The following is a 26,227-nucleotide window of genomic DNA, read 5'->3' as shown; positions in this document are numbered from 1 at the left end:
GCGGAAGCTTGTTAAAAACACTGTTTCTGGGCCTTTGTCCCAAAGATTCTAATCTAGGAGGTTCTTAGATCAGTGCCAAGTATCTGAATCTGCATTTTCAGGGGAGTCCTCGGATCACACTATTGGAGATCCTGGGTGTGAAATCTGTGAGGCAGGAACTATCTGAGCTACCCTCTGGGCTCTGTGCTGAACCTTCCTAGTGAGCACCTAGTAGGTACACATTACATTCAAGCATTGTTAAAACTGTTGTTCCTCTGTGGCATGAACCTGGGTTGATCTTTCCTATTTTTTTTTAAAAGATTTTATTTATTTATTTGACAGAAGAGAGAGCAAGAGAGAGCACAAGCAGGGGGAGCCACAGAGGGAGAGGGAGAAACAGGCTCCCCACAGAGCAGAACTCTGGGATTATGACCTGAGCTGAAGGCAGACACTTAAATGACTGAGCCACCCACGTACCCTGAACCTGGATTCATCTTAACCTGAATATAAATGCGAGGTTTGTGTCAGAAAAGTCAGTAATAATTGGTAGGGTAAAGTTCAAGAAATGATTTATTTCTTACATATCCATGTATTCTGGAAATTGAGGGGTATCTAAGATATCAGTGTGTATTCAAACAAAGCCTCTGTAGAGAAAGAAAAAGCCTAGGTAAGAAAAGAACCCAACAGGGAAGGAACTGAAATAAATCTTAGGTATAAGCTATATTTCTTTGGGAGGAGATAAGAAGACAAAGATGGAAGGTGGGAGTTTGGTTCAACTCATTAGTTAAGGGGGGGGTGTCTCTTCAGAAAGAGGTCAACGAAGTAAATGACTTGTTCAGTTGGAAGAGATTCGGGAGAAGGCTAGTAGAAAAGAGGGTCAAAGATAGAAAATGAGGAGTAAACAGAATCAGTGACAACGTGTGTATTGATTGGGAAGGTAGCCTGGACACCTGCCCTCTTCTGGCAGCGGCCCTCGTGGCTCATGGCTCATCCTATTTACCTTCTTCATTGTGTGGGAATTCTGCTGCTGTCATTTCTTCCCCTCAGGTGCATGTCTGTCCGTGTCTGGAGATACGTCTTGGCTGGCTTAAAATTTAACTGACCACCAGCAATAGATAGAACAGTAGGTAAGATTATTTGTGAAATCCTCCTCAAAATAGGGGGAGAGGCCTTAAAGTCTACTGAAATTCCCAAGGTGATCTGTTGAAACAATAGAAAAGTTCTTTTTAGAAGGACTTATACAGTGCTAGGGACTATACTTCCTGTTTCCTTTCCGATTTCTACAAAATGATAATGGTTCCTAACTTACTGTTTTTGATATGCTTATGCTTTCCTTTCCATCAATAGCCAAGAAGTGATTTAAAAAATATCTTCGCAACATCAGTCAGTGAAAGATTAAGGTAAATAGCATATATTCACAAGCAAGGGATGGCACACTGTATTTCCATAGAATGCACATTTGCCTTCTAAAAGAAAGAAGCAAAGAAACAAGAAGAGCTTTAGTAATTAGATCCCTGTTGTAACCCTAGTGGAGTGAGAAAGATTAATAGCTGTGCCTCAGAACTTTTCCAGGGTGAGAGGCACCGTGGATCGCAAATTCCTCCTGGGATGGAACTTGGCCTGAAGTAAAACGCAGTTCCTATACTAATAATGATAATAATCGTCAACATTTTTGTGTACTTTCTCCTTACCGATGACTTTACATTTAATTTTTCCAAGCCTCCCAACGACCTGGTGAGTTAAATAATTCATGTTTAAGCATCTGAGGCTCAGAGAGGTTAATTGACTTCCATACCACCCAGCTAGTGAGACATTTTACATGGGCAATTTGCTGCATGAAGGGATTATTAGATCTTCAAGAGGTGAGTTGCAGCATTAAAGAAATCACAGACATTTAAAAAAAATGTATTCAATATTGAAGTTTGGAAAAGAGAACTAAGTCCATCTAAATTGCACCAATAGATAAAGGTCTTTTGTGTTTGGCTAGCTGATCATAACCCGTGCCTCCACACTGGCAAGGGAGTAGACCGGGAGCCAGGTTCTTTTAAGCATGCTTGATCGGGCAGTGTTCTGCAGGGAAGGTTATAGTGTAAGAGTTACAAAGCCCTCCTGCTGCCCAGGTATCAGAGGTTGTCTGTTACAAGTTCCTTCACTTCGACTATTACTTCCTTTTCACAATTCTATTTTGGACTTCTGTCTCGGGTGTATTTACAGGTAGACAAAGCTCTTTTTCTAACAACCCTTTTGCCATGACTGAAAAGGAGCCTTGTATGTCCTGCAGTTTCTGGGTATTGTGATTCTAGTTTTAAACTCAAACTGATGATAATGGTGGCTGTGATTCCCCATTCCCTATTGTCCAAGGAGGGAAGTTGCAGGTAGGGGCTTTCAAAGATGATCCAATAAAAATCAGTGCAGTAAGAGTTTTTGATAAAATGGTTCTCATTATATAGAAGCCATTTAGGATACGCCTTGGGTACTGGAGTCCCTGGGACTAAGCCCAATGTTTTTAAAAAAAAAAAACAACAAGCCTTCCTGAGAAAAGGTCTGTTTTATTAGCGCAGGTACTGTAGTTGGCAGAACTTCTTATGGAATGAAATAACCAGCAGACCACTCCTGATTGTGTTATGTATTTTTAGATGTTACCATTGAGTTATATTTATAGTATAGACTACTGAATTCCATCTTAAATATGCAAAATGCATGCATAACTAACCTCCCAAGCTGCATTCCCTGCTCTATATTACACCTACATTGTAGCCTGTGCTTAAATGGCTCTCCTAAAAGTCTTAGAGTGGGGCTTATTATTTTCTCTCAAAATGTAAGCATGGAGAATGCATGTGAGATGTGTGCCTCTCTGGGTGACACGTTTTGTTCTTACCTGTGAAGTCAGCAAACACCCGGCAAGCAGGTGGGAAGTGAAACCAAGCAGGTGGGTAGTCTTGCATAGGTAACTGCCCAGAGACCAGAATGAACCAAAAGGAGCTGATGTGCCAGTGTTTACCAGTGTGTTTGGTGATTTGGAGCACCTGGTGTCTGCTGTGGTATTAGGTGAGGTTAAATCACGTGACTTTATCTTTGGTGTGGCTCTCGTTATGTCCATCATTTTCCCAGTCCCCAGAGTCTCCGGGGTCCTGTTGCTTAAGACAACTTTAAATATCATCAGGAGCATTATTTGTACAGTCCTGCTTCTGTTACTAGAATTGGAGGGGAAAAAGGATTCTTAAATCTCTATATCCCATTCTCTTGTGTCTTGGTGAATAGTGGTTTGGTTATTTTGATAGAATTGTGGAGTTTATAGAGCTTGTTTAATAAAGAAATGGATTTCCTTGAGAGGAGAAAAAAGCTGAAGCTAGTAAGGTGAGAAGCTGAACCCTTCCAGAGATCTGAGAAATCACTTCAGTAGAAAAGCCTGGAAAATGATGGTATCTTGGTTAATAACATCACTCATAGGAAAATTTGTTTTTTGGTGTATGGTGTCTTCCCCTGATCCATGAAGGTATCCACCCCATCTGGGTCTAGTCTTCCTAGGTGGTAGCCCAAACTGTAGAGTACTTTTTTCTGACTCAAATCCAAGGACTTTGTTGTAGTCCTTCAGAGCTCCGTACTAAAACATTAAATGATTCTGCCTTAAAGCCAGGCAACTATAGATTCATTCGTTTAGCCCTTCCTCTTTGTCGACTCATTTATCAAGTATTTATTGTGGATCTATATGTTTCAGGTGCTGTGCTAGGTGTGGGGATTACTGAGATGAACACAGTATAACCCTGAACTGAGGAACATAGTCTTAGGGTGGATAAAAGTACTTGGCTAACATAAGGGGGGTTATTATTATCTAACACAAGGGGTGTCCTTATGGGTATGGTACAAGACACAGTGGAAAGGAATATAGATGAGGAAGCTGACCTTTTCCTTGGAGTGGCTGGTTAAGAATTCTCATTGAAGGTGGTCTTAAAGAATTTGATCTGGGAAGTAACGAAGAGGAGATGTTAGTATCCTTTGCAGAAAGAGGTACTAAAACATGGAAAGTTGAGTATGAGTGGTACTACCCAGGAATGATCAGGACCCAGAATCAGCCGATGTGCTTCACTAGAGCTATTCAGGTCGTGTTCATGTTGATTATTTGGTGCCTGTGTCTCAGCCGTCCTTTATAATGTTGAACATCATTACAGGCTACGTGGAAACACAGGACTTATGTGTGAGGCAAAGAAGGAAGGAGAGAAAGTGGGGTGGGAAGAAATGAATTATGAAGGAACATGAATACCAAGTGGATAATATGCAGGTCACTGAATTTCATTCATTCATTCATTCATTCATTCATTCATTGATTCATTCAGATGGTCCCTAGAGGTGGGGATGTCAGACAGAAGGCTTGATAAAGAATTTAAAATGAATAATTACTTGGGGGGCACCTGAGTGGCTCAGTTGGCTAAGAGTCTGACTCCTGGTTTTGGCTCCGGTCATGATCTCAGGGTCATGGGATCGAGCCCAGCATTGGGCTTCTGCCCCTCATTGGGCTCTATGTTCAGTGTGTAGTCTGCTTGAGATTATTTCCCTCTCCTTTTCCCTTTGCCCCCCTCCCCCAGTGCTTGCTCGCTCTCTCTTTCAAATAAATAGATAAATAAATAAATGAACAAAAGTTTAAAAAAATAATTACTTAAGCCAAGGTAGCATTAATTGAAATGGAAAGGAGGACCCAGATATGGAAGATATTTTTAAGACATTAATGTACTGGCTTTGGTGATTATTTGTGTGAAATGTAAGAATCAGAGAAGTGAAATATAATCTGAGGTTTCCAAAATGAGTAATAGAATGTTTTGTATGTACTTAATAAGAGTTTGTTGAATTAACTGGAGTAGTAAGAGTAATTTTCTAGTGTTTTCCTCTAAAGATGAAATTATGACAGAATTTCACATTCTGAGGCATAAGAGAGAGACTGTGGGTCTGATGATACTCAGTGCCCTGGCACAGTAGGTTTATTTCACCAATAAGCTCTCTTACAGTAGATGTTACGAATTGAGTCACCTCATGGAGCCTACCTACTCTTTAGCGCAATTGAGGCTATAATCGCTCCAACTAAGAAAAGAAAGGACCTGCAGATGAATGTAAATGGCTTTGTAGACTGAGCTGTGCATTACAAGTTGCCTTATTTCTCAGAAAGATATTTTAGAGAGAGATAGTTTTCATTAGTTACAAAATTACAAAAGCATTTTTTTATTAACATATGTATTATTTGCCCCAGGTGTACAAGTCTGTGATTCATTAGTCTTACACAATTCAGTGCTCACCATAGCACATAACCTCCCCAATGTCCATCACCCAGCCACCCATCCCCCCCAAAAAAGCATTATTTTCTTAGTGACACATTGTCCAAAATAATACCAATTGTCCATAAGGAGAAAAAATATATAGTAAGAAGCTCAGACTGTAGTTAAAAAACCAAAAAAGATTGTGGTAGGACTATGAAGTCTAAGGTAATGAAAGCTTAAACTGTGAGAGTTCATGTAGACATTTATTCCAAATTTTCTATTTATTTTATTGTTTTTTTTGTGACTGAGTTCAGTCTATTCAATGGCTAGAAAGGTTCTTTAGTAAAGGAGACTTGTTACTTAATGAGTCATTACTGAAATTGTAATGCGTAGGTAGACACAATCTTGCTATTTAAGCAGCTCTGCTAGAGTGGCCTGTAATTCGTTGTGATGCTACAGAGAACACTTGGCTAAAAGTCAGAAGATCAGCCCTTCCATATTACCACCTACCTGTCTGTGACCAAATCCCTGAAACTCTCTAAGACTCCAATTCCTCTTCTGTAAAATGGAAATAATAATGACTTATCAGTATACTCCAAAGGACTGTTGAGAAGTTCAGAAGAGATCATCCGTGGGCAAATTCTTTATGTCTGTAAGGTTCTGCTGATTTGCTATGTGATTACTATGGAACAGGTAATGGAGGTGGAATGGCTGAAGGACCTATGGAAGCAACCCCACAGTGCTGTTTATAAGAGCACTGTGGGCTGGGGCACTGTAATGTGCTAGTGCCCTCTCTTTCCCTGGCTGCATGGGCAAGCTAGGGCATTACAGGATGTCAGCCCCTTGGACTTTTGTACCATACTATATCCCAAGATATTATAGCAGTAACTTACTTCTAGGCAGCTGAGCAACTTCCTGTCAGAACTGATCTTTTTGAAGCAAGACTCCTAGTTCCCTATTTTGGATTTGTGTAGCTCAAAGAATAGCTTCAGGAACCAAAATAACCATTCTTGGATCTCAATAGGTAAAAGATTCATAGCAGCAATTTTGCTCTTGCTGTGCTTGTGTTTATCTCCTTAAATGTTCATGTATATATTTTTACAGCATGGACAAATTAATGTGCAAATTAATTGAAACTATTAATTGAAAGCAAGTATCTGCTTGGATAATTTGTACTCACAATCAGCATTACTTGCTTTTTTCTTCCTTTTTTCATTTATCTACCCACTTGAAGGCCAGTTGCCTGTTATTTCCACACCAGGCTTATCATAAGAATGGCTAAAGTACTATGGGAAAATTTCCCCATTCTAAGAAAATAGTTTTTTTTCTCTGTGGCTCATTTGGATAAAGAAGTATGGCAAGATTTAAGAATAAATAGCCCATTCTCATTGACAGAGTTTCTCCCACTGACCCCTCTTACTTTTCTAAGCAGCTTAAAAACTGTCCTAATTTGTGTAGAATTCGGTATCAGTTTTGTCCCTAAAAGGTGTGAACAAGGCTGTTAATCTGTTGATTTTGTTGGCCAGGAGGGAAGAGAAGTTTCTTTTTTTTTTTTTTTAAAGGTTTTATTTATTTATTTGACAGAGATCACAAGTAGGTAGAGAGGCAGGCAGAGAGAAAGCGGGGGGGGGGAGAAGCAGACTCCCTGATGAGCAGAGAGCCTGAAGAGGGGCTCGATCCCAGGACCCTGGGATCATGACTTAAGTCAAAGGCAGAGGCTTTAACCCACTGAGCCACCCAGCCGCCCCAGAAAAGAAGTTTCTTTAGTTGATGATGTATGTGTGTGTGCATACACACATTTACACTCACACGAGGCATGTATGTATAAAGGATGGATACTCCTGAAACATTTTAGGAGAGATTTTTAAATGACCATAGTTCAGTTACACAGCTACTATAGTCGTCATGATAATTTTGGTTTAATGTGGCTCATCGGGAATGGAGATGCAGTAAGTGGAAACTAGTATGTATCAACATAGAAATGCATATTAATTTTCTTTTTACAGTATTCAGATAACAAGACTTTCATAATATTAGAAGAGTATGTCATGATTAGGCAGTTAGTAACATGGCTGAATGGCAGAGAGAGTAGTTTACATTTTAAATATTTAATGCTATTTGGGAAGCCAAATTCATATTTCCATCAGAGATGCATTTTGTAAGTCAGGTCTAGCACTCTGAAGGCAAAACCCAACAATTATGTAACTAGCCATGAATCAGCATGTCATGGACATTTGTTACGTATGTTTGGGGAAATAAATGGCAGGTGTGTGGAAAAGAAATATCTTTTTCATTTTATTTTATTTAAAGATTTTATTTATTTATTTGAGAGAGACAGTAAGAGAGAACATGAGAGGGAAGAAGGTCAGAAGGAGAAGCAAACTCCCTGTGGAGCCAGGATCCCAATGCAAGACTTAATCCCGGGAAACTGGGATCATGACCTGAGCCGAAGGCAGTTGCCCAACCAACTGAGCCACCCAGGTGCCCTTAGATTAGTGGATAAGTAGCAAAACTTTGGCTTTACTCTTATCACAATTGAACTTTTGGAGATTGTTGGTTAAATTGAGTTGTATTTGTGCATAAACAAGTATTAGTTGAACACAGTGACATTATAGATTAAGACTTTTTTAAACACAGACTAACTCAGCCCCTGATGGAAGATACCGTTCAGTACTATTTCACTTTCCTACTCTTAAGGTTTCCTATCTCTTTTTGTTATTCTTAAAATTAAACTGTAAATGGAGAATCAAGAGGGTATCAAGAGCATTTATGAAATATGTCAGACTGCAGTGTAAAAAAGTAAAAATGTCAAAATCTTCAAAGTCCACATTCATTAATTTTAAAGTCTATAAATTCAGATCTCACTCAATTTCAATTTTGGTTTTGCTTTATTACCTTTTAATTATGAAGTAGATGATATCTCATTTTTCTCACCCATAAAGGGAGGGGAGAGTTACTAGTCTCTATTAACATGGTTGACATGAAAATGATATTAAAATGGCAATGTGTCTACAAGTACTCTGTGACTCTAAAGAACTATACACATGAGCGTTATTAATAACTTTAAAATATGATATTGACATCTTTTCATTTCAAAGCCAGTGTCACTATGCTTCTGCTGATACAGAAATCAAAAGAGTTTTCTGCTTTTCATTTTTCATCTTTTTTTTTTTTTTGGTAGAAATATTGATTTTTCATCAACATGGAAATTCAGATTCTTAAAACAATGCTGATCAGTGTAATAAGGTGCAAGGAAGTATAAAACAAGCACATCACTGTCATTTTTGAAGGAGACTTATAAAAGTATACATTTTATTGTTACTAAATTTGAATACTTTTCCAGGACCAAAGATAAGATGAGAAATAGCCTGCTTAGCTGATGACTTTTGCTTAACTGTTTTAGTTACTAGCCTATTTCTATGTAGAGACCACTCGAAGTATGATAGGTGTTCATGGTGATGTTATATAGTTCTTCAAAGGAAGTATGTATTTATATCCTGCTTTATACATTTGGGCAAAAATAGTAATAACACTTTCAAAATACTGATGGGAAATTAAGTCCCAATAAATATGTTGGATCCTCAAGAGAAAGAAGTACAATTCTCAGTCTTACAGCATTCTTTCTATAAAAATAGTGCAATTGGGATATACTATTTTAGTAAGAAACTCATTAAGTACAATTTTAAAGGCTTCTTCTTCCTCTTCTTTTTTTAAACTTTGACATTCCAGTAAACTGTGAGGAAAATGTCCTTCCATTTGCTTTTCCTTTGCTGAAGTGTCTAGAAGTGAGACTACATTCAAATTAAAAGCAGAAAGTCCCTTAAATTCCTTTCAAGAAGTCCATCCTGTAAGTGCCACTCCTAGAAGGACTATGGCTGTTACTACTTCTGGCTGGAATGAGATTACAAAAGATTTCAAGAAGAAATGGAAATTATAATAGGGAGTTTCTCTCACTCTTATAGTTCATGACCTACTTGTTCCTTATTTTGGTCCATTACATTCTTTTCACTAAGAACTCCTGTCCCTAGAAGGAAATCTTTGACAGTGATACTTAATCATACTGTGCAATGAGACACTTACATCCAAATTCCAAAAGATATTTTTAATTTGTATAGTAATGATAACAGCAAACAAATTCAAGTGAATAGTATACAGGAAACTAATTATAATTTTGGGAAGTGCTTTCTTCCTCACAGATTCCTTCCACGCCTATCATATTCCTTGATATTCTTGGTATTTCTGTGTTTTAAAACATGACTGGTCAATTTGCTTTTTTATGGATGAAGACGTAAGACCCCGGGGAGGTTGGTATGACTGCCTCAAAGACCCACAGCCCCCCTGGGGCTGAGCTGAGATGCAAAGCCAGTTCTCTGTCTTCCTGTGTGGCTTGACATAACCTGTATCATACACATCTAATTTTTTTGTCCATTCTAGGTTTCTCCTCTGCCAACCCCCCCCGGACCAACACTGACTGCTGAAGGAAGGTTGTGAGTCTGCAGCCCGTCTTGTTCGTTCTTCTCCAGAGTCCCATCATGAGCTCGCCAGTGCAGCCTGGTCAGTCTGGTTCCTTCTTAAACTATTAACAGAATTTATATGAAAGACATTGCTTTGTGTTGCTTCAAAGCAAGCAATTTAAGTCATGAAAGGACTTTTTTTCCTGACAAAGATTGGTTAATATGATGAATTCTGAATTTTGTATTCCATAGCTAATCCTCTGTTACATAACCTGGTTTGCTTTCCAGGCACTAATTTCATTTGCATTGTTATCTGAGCACCAGGCTTTAATCCTTCTACTCCTAATGTAGCATTGGATTGGATTTTGTGACGTTATTAATATTTATTAAATATGATGTAGGCATCTAATTCACACCCATAGTCTTTCTGACCTAATACACGTCTCTATGCTTTTAAATTGTGCTGTGGGGCTTGGAAAGCAGCTTGTGGATTTATACCTTCTCCATCTTTTTGACACACAGGAAGGATATTTCTCCTCCCTGGCCTTCTTTGCCACCACTCCTGTTTCCTATATATGTATTTAATTATAATCTCGACACCTGCTTCCTCTGAGTCTAGTGTAATATGTGGCTCATTTAGTGTTGTGATCAGCAGAGCCAACACCCATTCCTGCAGGAACAGGGTGTCACTTTTGGAGCAAACATAATTCAGGTCTCAGAATGATGGAGTAGGGTTGGATATCACGAGTTAATCATGGATAAATTTTAAAAAGAATTTTCTGCTTGGATCATTATAGGATAATTTATTTCTATTTCTCTTTTTTTTTCTTTAAAAAAAAATAACCCTTTTAGTATGTTGATATCCTTGGGTTATCCAACTCCCGAGGTTGAAACTGGTATAATATTATATTCAGGATTTAGAAAAGGAAATCTTTTGCCAAGATTTTCGATCCATGGAGTGCCACTCCCAGATATGTTGCTCTGATGTTCCACTGTCTCATCAACCTTTCCTCACATCCTCAATGGGCTGCCTGCCAGCTTGTAGGTTGAATATGGAACTGGAAATTATTGTAGGATAGAATTGTGACTGTTGATTCCAAGTGACATAGTAAAGATATTCCAGAATTTTTAGTTAAAGTCACTATTTATAATTGGCATTGTCACCTGAGTAAACAGATGAAGAGTTGCCTAGGCTGTTTGTCTCTGAGTCCCTGTAGCCCAGTGGTTCTCAAACTTCAGTACGCATTAACATCACTGGGAGAGCTTGATAAAAATTAGCCACATCCCCGTAGTTTTTGATTCAGAATGTCTAGGGTGGGGCCCTAGAATTTCATGTTTTACAGGTTGTCCTGAGTGATGTTATTTGCCTGGAGACTGTACTTTGGGAACCACTGGTCTAGCCTGCTATATTTGTTCCTTCCCCTGCTGCTCTCTGCCCCACTTGCACCCCATAGACAGCCCTGTGGGGGAGCTACATTGCTTATCACAATTGTAGCATACTATTATTACCCTTTCTATTAAGATTTACGTAAAATCTAAATCTATTAAATCTATTAACTTAAAATGTTTGCATTTTATATTTGTATATATTGCATTTTAAATATAATTTTATTTTAAATTTAATGTTTCAAAATGGCATAATTTTAAAAAGTCATTTAATTTAGAACCATTGTAGTCAAAAATTTTTTTTCCCCTTTCTTGTGATGGAATGTGTTGAAAAACCATACGAAAATCAGTAGGAACAAATTGGCTAAATACAGAAGTGGCAGAAAACTTCCTTCACTTCTGGAAATTATGATCTAGAATTTATATAGGGGTTTGTCTTTAATTCTCCAGACCAGAAAATAGACTTTTTACATATTTAAAAGAAAGGTGTCATGTCCCTTTATTCTCCACCCACCTCTATCATATCCTCCCCATATTGTTGGTTTACCTCCCATACTGACCTCCCAGAAGAGTGATGAGGCAGACTGAATGATGAGCAAATAGAATTTATGTCAGTGACAACAGCTATATCAAAGCAAAACATTTGAAACAGCAACTTTACCAAGATATGTAATCTTGAAATGGACAAAAGAATGCAGATGCCCTCATGGCTAATGAAGGATAAAACTAGACAGAAAAAATTTGGATCCAAATTATAATTACACTCATTTTATGAAACGCACTCCCTTTTAAAGAGTGCAAGTGTAGCAATTTCAGTGTCTATGTAGTTTTTATTTACCATTTGTCTAACACCTTTACACTTGGCCCCACTTGTCTGTAATGAGAAACACATAATCCCATTAATAACATTATTGTAATGGTTAGATTCCCAATTTAGGCCATCAAAGCCTATCTAAAGGTAGCTAGCTTGCAGTGAATACAGGAATATTTTGACAACCGTAGTTAAAGAAGAGAATCAGTACTATGTAATAAATATTTTAAAATGTTACATGCTTAAAGAAAAGTGAACCCAAGAGCAGGAAGATGAACAGGGGAGAGAAATATTTATACTTAATGTGAGCTATGGGTACCTTAGAGGATTTCTCAGGTAGGTCCATATCACATCTAATTTCATTCTAAAAGTGTTTTTTTGGAATGTTGGTGTAAGGGTGATACTTTTAGATACTTTTACTTCTAGTTTTCTTCTCTGATGTGTGGAGAAGGGTGAGATTTTTGCTGAAAAGGTAAAGCATACTGGGCAAGAAAGCTCCGGGCATGGTGTGGGTATGTAAGGGGCCAATGGCCGGAAGTAACATTACTGAACTTTGTGCGGTAAAAGAGAGAAGGAAAACAGAGCATGCATGTACCTAACCCCTCCAGAATGAGAAGAAACAGACATGATTAAAGGGGATTTGAAGTTAAATAAAAGTCTTACTGTCTACCCAGCATAGATTGTTGTGTAGAAAGTGGACATGAATCCTTGCTTCAAGGTGCATATGGAGGAGGAGGGAATAGGATGTATAGCTCAAATTTTTATATTCAGGATGATAACTTGTAACATTTTTTAACTCAGAGCTTCTATATATATATAAAGGTATTGTAGTATGTAAGATGGATAAATACTTTGGACTCTTTAAAAAAACATAAAGCAAAATAATACCAAATACTTAGATTAATTCTGTATATACCTGATACTGACTCACAACTGGTAAAATTTGACAGTTGAAATCAGCACTCCCTTCAAGAATATTGATCTTATAATATGAAAATACCCTTTGAGGCTGCTGTTTAAATCAGGAAGTTCTTGCCAGCCGTGATATTTGTTCAGTTAGGAGAAGGGAAAAAGTGGGTGATAAATGAGACAACTACTGAGTGAAGTTCACTGGATGTTAGACTCACTAAAATTTCCCTGTATACTTTTTAAAAAATATTCTGCTCTATTGAGAGCAGTATACAGAGGTCTTAATTCTGTTTGGGAAGTTTTTATGAATGAAGTACGAATTGAGGAGTGTCATAGCAAATGGGCCAGGTGGGTGGGAATCTTTTCTATTTATTACAAATGCAAACTATGATCAAGACCTGAAATGCACTTTGCATATGTAAAAGAAAATGTTCTGGCCATAAACATGAAAACATTGTTCTGCTATTATTAGCCTGTCTCTTATGGTGCCATATATATTCTACTGCTGAGAAATAACCTAATCGTTTGATTTAGAAAAAGTGTTTTTCTTACATATCCTTAAAAAAAGAAAAGAAAAGAAAAGCTATCTAAAAAGAGAGTTAAATTGCCCCAAGGCAATCACCATCCATTTGTTCTGCTTTTGTTCTGCAAAGGGCTCTAAGGAGTTATTGTGCACCAGAAAAATAGACTCACTCCAGTTATTCCAGAAATTCTTTAATAGTCAGTGCTTTGGACAGAGTATTTACGTTTGTCTTGAAAATTGGTTCGGGGATCGTGTGAATTCTTGTTTTCCCCATAAAACTTCTCCATCCCTGTTCAATTATAGTGGATATCAAGGACTAAATATTGCCGTCTTGATCATGTATTCAGTCAAACAATGAGTGCTGATTTTTGGATATAGAATTCACTGGCTTGTATTTTAATCTTGGTGCCTCAGTAATGTTCTAAGTTAGAGCACTGGGTGTTGCTTTTTGGGCACTGAAGAGCCTGAATGGGGGGAAGACTGTCTGGATGAGGCCGGCAGCTAGCTGCGGCAGTTGCCACAGGCAGTCATTCAAAGCTCATTAAGCATTTTGCGCCAGGCTCTGTGTTACTCGGTACGGATGCAAAGAGTACTAAATCTTGGTCTGCCCTTGTGGACAGCACTCTTTAGTGGGAGACACAGACGAGTACGTAGTCTTGGTCCTTCACTGGATTATTTTAATAAACATAGGAACAGAAATTAATTTCTTCTGTGTGGCAGTGTGGATGACATTTCTAGTAATTTAATTTTTATCAGGATTGCCAAATCCCAGAAGGAATGATTTTAGGGCTCGTCTATTCTAGAGCTTTCCAAACATGTCAGATAATAAATATCACATGGGGCTCTTGTTTTACATACAGATTCTCAGACTCCTCCCCTAAAGAGTATTATGCTGTTGACTCGGGTGGAGGGTACTAGGTAACATTGCATAATGCTCTTCCCTGTGACTTGGCAAAGTGTGGAAGTGTTTTTTAATCTGTCTAACAAACACTACAATTTCTCACTTGGAGACTCTAGAAAAACCAAGAATACATCATTAAATCCTATCTCAATGTAGAAATACGTATTTCTCCTGTGAGCTAATGTATAACTCAGTGATTTTGCTTTCGGCTAAGTGAAAAGCTAGTGCTATTGAAAACTCTAGGAGGTAATTTGTCAGGAAATTCTCCTCCCTTTACATGTATTCTCGGCAGTCTAGGCCATCCTGGTTTTTTTTTCGTTTTTTTAAAAAGATTTTTTATTTATTTATTTGATAGAGAGATCACAAGTAGGCAGAGAGGCAGGCAGAGAGAGGGGGAGGAAGCAGGCTCCCTGCTGAGGAGAGAGCCCAATGCGGGGCTCGATCCCAGGACCCTGGGACCATGACCTGAGCTGAAGGCAAAGGCTTTAACCCACTGAGCCACCCAGGTGCCCCAAGGCCATCCTGTTTTTATGTGGAGGTGGCCCAAAGACATAGATAGAGGACATCCCCCACCCCAAGTCAAAACTGATTTCCATCTATTTTAACCTAGATCAGATTTTTAGTATGATCCCAAGAATATAGAAAACATGACTTAAGCCTGGACATTTTTAAGAGTGAATAAATAAAGGCTGCATCAACCTTAGAGTAATTCCAGCATGACTATTACTTTTGATGAATCTAATTTGTATAATGTAGTTTTGACAAAAATGTAGCCAAAGGAATTTTTTGAAACGTAGAACACAGTGTAGTGTGTGTGATGCCTCTTGATCTTGGGCAATGCTGTGGCCTTGTGGGCATCTACGTGACTTTGGATAGTAGACCTGCTATAGCTCTTGCAAAGTCCTGTAACATTAGTTTTCAAAGCTCTTGCATAAAGGTAACTAATTTCTCTTTTCTTCACCATTGTGAGAACACTTACAACAATCATTCCACCTGTGTGGAGTGAGAGGACTGGGCATATACAAACAGAAGTTAAGGTTTGGGGGCACCTGGGTGGCTCAGTGGGTTAAAGCCTCTGCCTTTGGCTCAGGTCATGATCCCAGGGTCCTGGGATGGAGCCCCGCATCGGGCTCTCTGCTCAGCGGGGAGTCTGCTTCCTCTCTCTCTGCCTGCCTCTCTGCCTACCTGTGATCTCTGTCTTTCAAATAAATAAATAAAATCTTTTAAAAAAAAAAAGTTAAGGTTTGTGGGAAGATCTAATATTCTGTTCCTTTTCTCATTGCCAAATGTTAGGCAAAAATTGAGTTTTCCCTTCATGCTTCTGTTTTGCTAAGCAGCTGCATTCTCTTATAGAAATGTAGTAGATTTAATTTATGATCAAAAAGTTCTTTGAAATATAAATTGTTATGGAAATGCTAAGTAGTACAAACAATTTGAGGGCAAGCATTAATAAAAGCTTCACTGCAAGCATTTTTAAAGAGGACTAATAAAAGTTTCACGGTTCAATTAATACAGCACAACATTGGGTTTTCTAGAAGCATATGGGGCCCAGAAGGCCTGCCCCTGTTTTTAAAATTTACGAACTCTTTAATGATTCACCACTTTTACTCCAGTGCATTGCCCACTGTGGTGCCATTTAGTCCTTAAGTAGGGAACTAAAACCAGGACAAAGAAAGCTACAAACAAATATCAAAATGTCCAAGTGGGTATTTTCTCTACAGTTCGTTCACAATATGTTACTGTAGAAAATGAACGGTAAATGAAATAAGAGTCATAGGACAAGTGAAGTAGGTTATGGCTTCCCCGGATGAGTCTGACCAGTTGGCTTTTTAATGAAATAATAGGTCAAATCCCATTTCAATAAGCTCTGTATAACTAAAATATTTTCAGCATCCCAGCTAATTATTTATTTCAAGTTGTGTTCAAGAAGAATATTCTAAATCAGTCTCTTAAAGTTTTGTAACAGAATATGATGGGAATACGATATTGGTGGGAAATAAGGAATGTTAAATGTATTAAATATTATTTTGGGTTTTCTTTTACTACCTTAACTTCGTAATTAACTGACTCATTCTTTTGCCGTTGCTAATTCTAAACTTCTCAATCTGATATTCAAGTTTGAAACATAAACCAGAGAGAGCATTTTATTTATTCTCCACTTCTGAGGGACAGTACTTTAAAAGTGAGGCACAAATCTGTAACCAAAATGTTCAGTTTAAATTTATTTTGTGCATTTATTTCTTCTCAACTTTACTTTTCACAAATAATGTTGGTGGGTAATTTAGTTTATATAATTCTTATTGCGTCCATAGCACTATTAAAGAAATCCCCATAATGTGGTTCAAACAGAAAAGAAGGTTATTTCTTCCTCACATAAAGATGAAAAAGACTTTCATGAGTGGCAGGCTAGTGGGGATTCTAGTAGTGATTCAGGCCCCAGACAGTTTCTAACTTGTGACTTGTCTTCTACTTTTGGATTCCAAGGTCAATGTACATCTCTAGATCAAGCTGATGGAAGGGAAATGGAAGTAGTGGGTTTATGTAGACGTTTCCATAGGCACACCCACATTTCTTTGGGTTGAATTTAGTCACCTAACCCCACCTAACTACAGAGGAGGCTGGGAAAAGGAGTCTAGCACTGGTCCAGGAAGAGGAGGAAACAAGTTTGGTGAGAGTAGCTGGCCAGTTCTACCCCATTTGTCTTGAATATTTATTTACACCTGGGAGTGCAAGGACAGCATTGCTTTCAAGAGATAGGAGTATTTCATAATGTACTCTTGACAAACCCTGTGAGTCAAAAGCTAAGTATTTTTTTTTTTAAAGAGATAGAAACAGTGAAATTAGAGAAAATCAGCTTCTATATTTTCTAAGAGATGCTTAAGGAAGCCTTTCTTTGTGAATAATGTGAAAGAGTGAAGGTGTGTAGCTACTGGAAAATTCAAGTTCTTGTTGTTAGTGGAACCTTCCAGAAAATGGGAATAATATGTATGGTATAGAATATTATGTGTCCTTAATTAGTGTATAAAAGTCATATCAGCCGCAGCTGAAGGCTGTGTGCAGAAGGGAAAAGTCATGTCAGTTTATCTGAAATTATATTAAACATATGCTGAGGAAGAAGTAATTTAATAGTTGCCATTCTTAACGTTTGCTCTTCATTGCGTATTTGCATCACATTTTTGAACAACTTTGTAGTTTCAAATATTATGATGAAAATCTACATCAAATAGGCAGTGGTTGATAAACACTAGTTTTACACTGATTTTTCATGAGGACAATTATAAAACAATTCTAGACTTTAGTTTTGAAGATCCAGGAGCAAATATTAGTACCTCCACAAAACACAAGGTCAACCTTTTATTTATAACAGGATATTGGCCTTTACAGAATTTTCTTTTTCTGTGTGTACTTTGGGGTTTGCTGTTAATGATACCAGGGTTGTGCATGTACTCCTGTGTGTGAGATTGTTTTGCAATGTTATAATAAGTCTTAGGGAATACAGAGGTATGTAGGACCGTATAAGGTCCACTAAATACTCAAGTGCTTTACCTTCTATGTTTTTCTATTGATTTAATTTTTAATTGGTTATCTTTTAAGAATGTCAGTGTACAGAGCAGTCTTCTCCTTTTATAATTTATTAGTTCTCATTTGTTGTAGGGTTAGAAAGCAAAGAACCACGTTAAATAAAATCGTTAGTAAGATAAGAATAAATTCTTTAAGTTCTGAATAAATGCACAATGTTCTCTGTTATGAACAAAATATGTTTCTTTTTCTTAAATATTGCAATCACATTTTAATTATCTCCCATCCCCCTTATTTTCTTGGTTCTTTCTTTGTTATATAGATTCATAAAATCCTGAGTTTCCAAAAAAAAAAAAAATTCCGAGTTTCTAATAGGTGAGTGAGTATTATGGCTTTGATTTTGTCATGCCTATCCTTGCAAATTATGATCAATACCTTTTATCTACACGTGTCTCATATGTAGATTTGTACATTGCTTCAGAGGTACTTTAATACCCCCAAAAAAGAGACTTGTGACTTAATTGATTGGTGAGTATTTCCTTAAACTCTTATATTGATTTATAGAGAGTAGAAGAACTCTGAGTTGGTCTATGAAATTGTTTTAAGTCTTTTTTCGTGATGACATTCTGGGATTTGATTTTATGAAGAAAGTTCTTTCCTCTTACGGTGGGTGGTTGCTCCTCAGCTGGCATGGCTTAATTAACTTTGTCTCCCAGACTCTTAAGTTCCAAGAAGAGTTTCTCTTTGTATTGATATTAGAGTTCATTGGCAACTGGCCTGGCTGGGGAATTTCCTTTGAAGCTGGAATTTGCCCTAATAATTTTGCCCTCTTTGGAATTCTGTGAGTCCTAAGAGAGGGCAGATAATCCTAGAAGCACCTATACAGGCGCTCATTTTTTAACTTTGACCTCAGAGAGAGATGTTCTTTAGAAAAAAATGCTGAAATGACATAGGTACAAAGTATTAAGAAAAACTAGGTAGTGGGTTTGGATTTTCTGAGAATATAAGCATGTTAAATGACAGCTGGTGATACCTGGGTCTTTTGTTACGGGAAAGGCTGTTGGATTACCTCACTTGTTTTTTTGATTCTGAGATTCCAAATGCTTTCTGCAGATCTAAGACTGCTGTACAAATGGACAAAGCCAGAACTTTATCTAGAACCCCTCTTTTTAGAATCTTTATCTGGTAGGAAAAAAGTATAGGAAGTCATTGTAGTTACTTGTTGGGTATGTCACTGGAATCTCAAATGTCTGTCCAATGTATTCATGAGCATGAACATTTGGGGATGGTTACTATCATTCAGGGAGTACTGTCTTTTGAAATAAATTATAAACCCAGTGATTGTGAAATCATTCTTCCTGAAAATCTGTCTCCTCTCATCATGTATTAAAAGTAATGTTATGATTAAGGATATTTTGGAAATTAATTAGCTCAAAGCTATAAAAATTGTTTCTGGGTGGTTTTATATATTTTTTTAAATGTATCTATGCCACTAATGTGCTTCATTTTTGATGGAGAATTTAATATATATTATTTTGGTTTTATGTTTAAAGTGGAACAATAAATTAGAAAACAGATTTTAAAGGTAATAGTATTTTAGTGAAAGGTGCTGGAAATTAGTAGAAAAAGTCAGGAAGCCAATTATAGAAAGAGGAAAAATAATACATACCATAACTTGTGTTGGATAACGTGTGCTATCGAATCTCTGAATTTCAATAAAATATGTCAAAGTAGAGTTCATTTCCCCTTCTGTTGGGAGAACTGATAGTCCGCCTACCCATCTGCCTTCCTACCTTAGTTTTCTTTCTTTGTTTTTTCTTTTATCCTGCCTAAGTCCAAGAAGGATTTGGGATTTATATAGTGAGTTTTAAAAAATAAAATATATGAGGAGGAAGAGAAAGAAAGGAAGGGAGATTGGATAAAGCAAATGCCCTTGGTACATATACTCAAGTTCTATAAAGTTGCTAAAGAAGGAATAGATTGGCTCTGAACTTCTGGGTAGCAAGTCTGTGTTCTCCTGGGAGATTACTTCTCCTTTAGCCTAACTGATCAAGTCACTGCCCTGTTGGAGAAATGTCAGAGACTCTCCGTAACCTCTCCCTGAGGTACATAAGGACTCCAGACCCTTTTCATGTTTGTCTTTGTTTTCCTCCTCAATAAACCATGAGCGGGTTCTGGTCACGACATGGAGCTGTGTGCCTTCCCCAGGTCCTGCTCTTCTGCCCGCAGACCCTTGAATGAAACTGTCTCATGTCGGGAGTGCCCTCTCTTTCATTCTGTTACCCCTTCGCTTGGTTATTTATCTTCAAGGTGTGGCTCTATCTCGTTCTTTGAACTTCTTGTTCTGTGAAGCCTTCCTTGGCGATCCTGGACTCCTCCCACATCTGTTACCTCACCAGATATGGAGCTTATCTCCTGGAGGTGGAGGTTTTCTTATTCATAGCACGGTAATAAATGAAGCTTTTTGAAAACAAAAGACCTGTTTCTAAGATTTTTTTAAATATAAAATAAGACAATTGGTGATTTTACTCATGGTTGCTTGATTAGTTAGCTAATATGTTGCATAGCACATAAAAGGAGCCAAATCAGTAAAGAACAAAGGGCATTTTGTGAGGAGGCTGATGCACTGTCTTTGGAGGGAAGGGAAGCAGTTGAAAATATCTGAGCCAAAGGAAGCTGCTTGATCTCCGTGGTAAATCATGAACTTTCCCTTTGTTTCTTCTTATTTATTTGTTTGTTGACTTTCTTTTCCTTTTACCTCTTCATGAAGGTTTTGAGCTATTCAGTGCTACTGGCTGAAGTGCTTTTGTCTTTCTAGGGTGGCTTCCCTATCCCATGAACAATAAACACTGCAATAGGGTGGTTATTGTTTGTGACCTCTGTGGTCACCTATTGAGTTTCCTAAATGTGAAGTCTCTAAGTTTAGAGCTTCTTTAGCTAGCACAGTTATAGAGACCTACTGATCAGCCTTTTGCCTTCTAGTAACTTGGACCTCTCCCTGTGCCAATACCTATAAGCTACCTCCTGCCCCATGAAAAAGACACACTGTAGTTAAGAATAGAAGAAAGCGTAAAAGGATTTTGAATTGTGGTTAAGCAGCAAATTGCTTTAAGTTAGAACTCATTTGGTCCTACTTCATTTAAACTTTTAAAAATTAACACATTTTGCAGACTGTACTATTAACAGTAATGTTTTTTATGCAATAGGTTTCCAAAGACCTTCTGTGCAGTATGTATAAAGGAAAACAGCTGGTTTAAAATTTATGACATTTATATGTTTTCAAGTCTTCTCATTTAAAGTGATTAACTCATAGCACTTTAACATGGTAGTTGAAGTCTTCATAAAGATTACATGAGGATCCTAAATTTTCTGTGTGTCTCCATTGAAGATGTGCTTTGGCTTTATTATTTGACATTGTTGCTGCATGATACTAGATAGATGATGTGATCTCTTACTTGGCATTTATCTAGTCATGTGGGGTTGCTTTCATTTCTGCCCAGGAAGTTCATTTTTCTAAAGATAATGAAAGAACAGATGTGGGACAGGTAAGCATGGCATATCTTTCCCTCACAGCTCCCTGTGGAACCTCTTTGGGTAGGCTCTTGTTTGTCACACACAAAAGAAGTATGTCTTTACCCTGAGTGATGCAATGGTCCAGCCTCCTGTGGGGTAACATCCACTGACAATAACGCCATAACCCATTAGTTGATCGCAAACTCCCTGAATCCACAGGGGTTTGTTTCAGTCTAAATGAGTGACTAATTCTTAAACTACAAGTTGAACCTGGGGTCCTTGGGGAATTGGGACATGTTAAGGTTGGATTGTTTATTTTGCTTGTTATAACTCTAGGATCATTATGGAAATGTTTACATCCTGCTGTGGTTAAAGGTTCTTAACCAATATATAAGGTGAAGAGGTTTGGTCTTTTGGCTTCTGCTTTCCTTATATTCTTTATCATTCTCTACCTCTACCCTCACTCCATTAAAAAAAAAAAAAAGTATTCACACTCATCAGTTCTAAGTGAATCCATATCTTTTGCATTGAATTCTTGGTTATCTTATCTGTTACTGAGAAATTATACAAATGCATACTTGAAGTTACTGGTAAAAGCCCAAGGACTTAAACAGAAGCTCTGGAAAAAAGTGTTACCTGTTATCTATCTGCTGTTCACTAAATCTTTCTTGTCCCAGTTTCTTTATTTGGAAAATATGTCATGCATTTGTTATATCAATACATAAAAGATGTAATTATAAAAGAGATACTAAAACAGATAGTGTTCATTTAGAGTTATTATGTACAAATTTGTGCTTTTTTCTCAGCTGTGACCTATAACTATGCTTTTGTGAATGTCACCATGAACACTGATGTCTGTAGGTCTTTCCATGCTGGTGAGAAGACCCATCATTACACGTTTTGTCACAATTTCTAATGTGACTGTCTCAAGCTTGTTCACTTTTGAGCAAATGGAATTATGCCACCCCACTTGTTCCTTCTATGCTATCTTCCTACTCTGTCCCATCTCCAATAGTAAATGACTGTGTTGCCTTGCTTAACCTTTTGATGCATTTTTACACCATTGGCCATGCCAGTCTTCTTGTGTGTCCCCCTCTGAATCTGTTTTTTTTTTTTTTCCCTCTTCTAGCTTTTTTTTGTGTTACTTTGTGGCAGCATCACTCTAATATCTGCTTTTATGGTCACATTGCCTTCTCCTCTGTCTGTGTCTAATATCCCTGTACCTCCCTCTTATAAGGATACATGTGATTGCATTTAGGGCCCCCATGGGTAATCCAGGATAATCTGTCCATCTCAAGGTCTTTAATCACATCTGCAAAGTACCCCCCCACACCTTTTTTCGACCAATGAGATAACAATCAGATTCCAGGGATGAGAATATGGATATCTTTTGAGGGGTCGTTATTTACCCTCCCCACACCTGACTGAAATAATTTATCAAGTCTTGCTGGTTTGTAATTTCTGTTCATGCATTTGCTCATTCACTCACCCCGTCACCAGACTTTTATTTCATGCCAGGTATATGCCAAGCACTCTGCTAGGTATTAAGAATAACACACTGACCATACTTTTAATAAGTTCATTATTTGTCAATAAGATGTACCATACAGAGTAAACACAAAGATACAGGTAAAAGAGGTAGTTTGATACAGGCTATAAGATTAATTCTTTTGTATGTCTCCTTTTACAGAATTCTAGAACATAAGTCACCATCACGCCTTAGTGCTCATAAATTATTTCAGTAGCTATAGAGGGTATGTGCAGCCTGTGGACCAGAAAGTGTTTTGCAGGAGGGAAAACATTTATCAGCTTAAATTCAATTCCAAAGAATTTGTTGAGTACAAAATAAAGCATAGACCTTGCCCTCCAAGGAATTTTATAATCTTATACAATTCTTATCAACATTCGCTGCATGTCAACATCAACAATAGAGCTTTAGAAAAATATCCCTGTCTGCTCCCCACTGCATCTCATGTTTGATTTTGGGTGGAGCCTAGAGGTCTTTTTTTTAAAGGCTCATGGAGAAATTCTTACATGCTGCTAGCATTGAGCACAGGGACTCTCTGGTAAAGGAGAAGTGACCCATGACTAGGAAAACAAAGGCACAAGTACTGTTAAAAATGTAAGACAGAGTGCTTTAAGTTCCATTAAGATATATAGAAACAAAATAATTTGGGTACTCATAGGAGGGTGAGTTCATATCTGGCTCAAGGGAAATTTGGAGTAGGAAGTATTTAAAATATCCCTCATAGATAGATAAGATTTCAGAAGATGAGGTGGGCAAGATTAGGGAAGATGGGTGGTCATGGCTGGAGGTAAAAGCCAAGGGTCCACATTTAGGCACAAAATTTCCTTCTGCTCAGACTTTCTGGCCTGGAATCCAGAAGCATCTGGAAAATCTAAATTTAAACCTTGTCTTTAAGCCATTTCAAAGGTAGTAGGGTACACCAAATTTTATTTAACAGTTGATAAGTTTATGTATACTTTTTAAAAGTTCAGAAACATGATAGCTAGACCTCTGTCTACAGTTTTAATCTATAACCTGTAAATATTAGAAGCAGGCTTCAGTGAGAAAAATAGAAATGGAAGGGAAAGTTTTATTTTAAGTGTTTCAAAAGAAGAATAGCTAGGATATGGTGACTGATTGAAAGACAAAAGCAAAAATAACTATGAAGTTCAAGAATGATAATAGAATTAGTGCGAGTAAGTGATATTGATAGAAAAGATAGTCAGCTTTTGCTGAATTTTATCTACAAGCAAGGGGCTTCATTACTTTATTTTCTTTATTTCATGGAACTCTTTTCATAACTGTTGATGTGTAGATACTTTTCTTATCCCTATCTTACACATAAGGATATTGAGACCTTGAGAGGTTAAGAATCTTGCTCTATCAAGGTCTCACAGTAAATTGAGTGGAACAAATCTAGGACTCAGAGCTAGGAATCCTAATTCTAGAGTGTGTATTCTTTTTTTTTTTCTCTTTTTTAAGATTTTATTTATTTATTTGAGAGAGAGAGCATGTGAGCATGAGTAGGAGGAGGGGCAGAGGGAGAAGCAGACTCCTCGTTGAGCAAGGAGCCAGCCCCATCTCAGGACCCCCAGATCATGACCTTAGCCAAAGGCAGACACTTAACTGACGAGTCACCTGGGTGTCCCTAGAGTATGTATTCTTAACCACCATTCTGCTGGTCGTCAGGAGATTAGCTTGAGATGTAGAGCTGATGAAGAGAACTTGGTCCTGAAGAGAGCAATTTAAGAATCATCTAAAGAAAGGTCACAGTTGAAAAACATGGGTAGGGGCACCTGGGTGGCTCAGTGGGTTAAAGCCTCTGCCTTCGGCTCAGATCATGATCCCAGGATCCTGGGATCGAGTCCCGTGTCGGGCTCTCTGCTTCTCCCTCTCTCTCTGCCTGCTTCTCTTCCTACTTGTGATTTCTGTCTGTCAAATAAATAAATAAAATCTTTAAAAAAAATGGGTAGCTTGAAATTAGCAAGCATGACCTTATTAATTAAAAGACAAAAAAAGAAGAGGAGGAAAGGGCCAAGGACTAAGCCACGTTGAAACTTTCAGGGACAGTATCTTATCCTTCTTTAAGGCTGCTGGTCACTTAACACAGAATTCATTAAAAAAGCAAAACCAAACAAAACAAAAATCCTCAGATATTTAAGGAAGCAAATGAACTCATTTCTCCATCCTAAATTTTTCCACTTGTGCCTAAGGTTCTACTTAATAACTTGAATGACTCAAAAGAGACAATCTAACCACTTTCTTCTCTTTTCTCTTGTGAGCTGATTTAGTTTCAGATCCTTGGGCTCTTTGTTGGATTCCATTTTTGCACCTTACTCCATGTTAGGAGTGGAAGAGGGCTGCTCTGTGGAGACGTTATGCCAGTGTAAGAAGATATGTAGAGTAGTCCAGTATTTCTGTCTTTTTAAACCATTGGTAAACTAAGTTATTAAAAGGATAAATAACACATAAATGGTGATGTGTCTTGGCTGTTGGATGTCATTCTCCTCCTGCTTCCCTCAGAGTGCCTGGAATTTCATTTCCTTCCATATTCTTATATAGCATGCATAAGAAAGCACTATGAAACAACACAGGAAAAAAACCAAAATTATTGCTGTTGAAATATGTAAGTTATATTCTTTCTTGTTCCCTGCCAGTATAACCAGATCAAGCTTCTTGTGCTTCTCTGGTTCCTTTAACACCCACTGGTCCACAATCTGGATCCAGCATTATTCGTTAGAGGGGTTTTCTGGTATGGAATGCAAAGGATTTCAGAATAGCCGTGTGGTTGTGTCAAATATTTTAATGTTATATGGCTGTAGTTCTTGTGCTGGTTTTCTTAGAATCACATTTTTCTTATTGACTTATAACTTTAGCTACTACCAAATTAGCATCATACATAAACTCTTTAAAGAAATACTACAGAGCCCTCAGAGCCCTAATCTGTAACCTGCCTATCTTGTTTTTTTCTAGTGCTGTAATTGAGTGCTGTGTATAATGTAGTCTTACATAACTCATCCCACCTAACTTTATTAGGAAAATTAATGGAATGGGACTTTCAATTAGAATGAAGGAAATCTAACTTGGATTAAAAGTCTAGATTATCTTTCAGAATAAGTAGTATTATGGTTTGAAGTAAAACAACTTATCTACAGACAGCAATCAACAAGGCAAAAAAGTCCATCATTCTGTTTGAAAGATGTTAGGCAAGTCAATGATCCTTGGTTTGGATCCTTGTTAGCCCTAGGTGTGGGTATTCATTTAAACCTCCTAAGTCATTATAATTAGGAGATGATATATACCTCCTAAGAAAGGAAATAATGTCTTATTAGTTATGAAAACTGAACTCTTAGTTCTTCTATTTTGAAGGGATGCAAATTAATTTTATTTAGATATTAGTTGTTATAAGGATATATGAGAATATATATTCATATGCTTAAAAAACCCTTTTTCTGTGTTTCTAAACTCACTGTTTTTTA

General features: G+C 37.5%; 1 protein-coding gene across 6 annotated transcripts in view; it reads left to right on the top strand.

Moving 5' to 3' along the window:
- Positions 1-427: 427 nt before the first annotated feature.
- HDAC9 (histone deacetylase 9) overlaps positions 428-26,227 on the top strand; it is an 856,076-nt gene continuing 830,276 nt past the window's right edge. For 2 of the 6 annotated variants that reach the window (XR_004384558.1, XR_004384557.1), the window contains exons 1-2: positions 428-496; positions 9,660-9,779. Coding sequence is in view for 4 of the 6 variants with exons in the window: in XM_032873697.1 (XP_032729588.1) it covers positions 9,758-9,779 (22 nt within the window). In the remaining 2 variants the exon portion in view is untranslated. Of the gene's footprint in view, positions 497-9,659; positions 9,780-26,227 lie in introns of those variants that run through there. The other 4 variants (XM_032873697.1, XM_032873743.1, XM_032873760.1 and 1 more) reach the window with 4 other exon arrangements.

Source organism: Lontra canadensis, unplaced genomic scaffold (genome assembly GCF_010015895.1).
Source record: "Lontra canadensis isolate GAN:19392208 unplaced genomic scaffold, GSC_riverotter_1.0 scaffold2, whole genome shotgun sequence".
In the NCBI taxonomy this organism is placed as follows: Eukaryota; Metazoa; Chordata; class Mammalia; order Carnivora; family Mustelidae; genus Lontra; species Lontra canadensis.
This window is presented reverse-complemented; position numbering and strand designations above follow the sequence as displayed.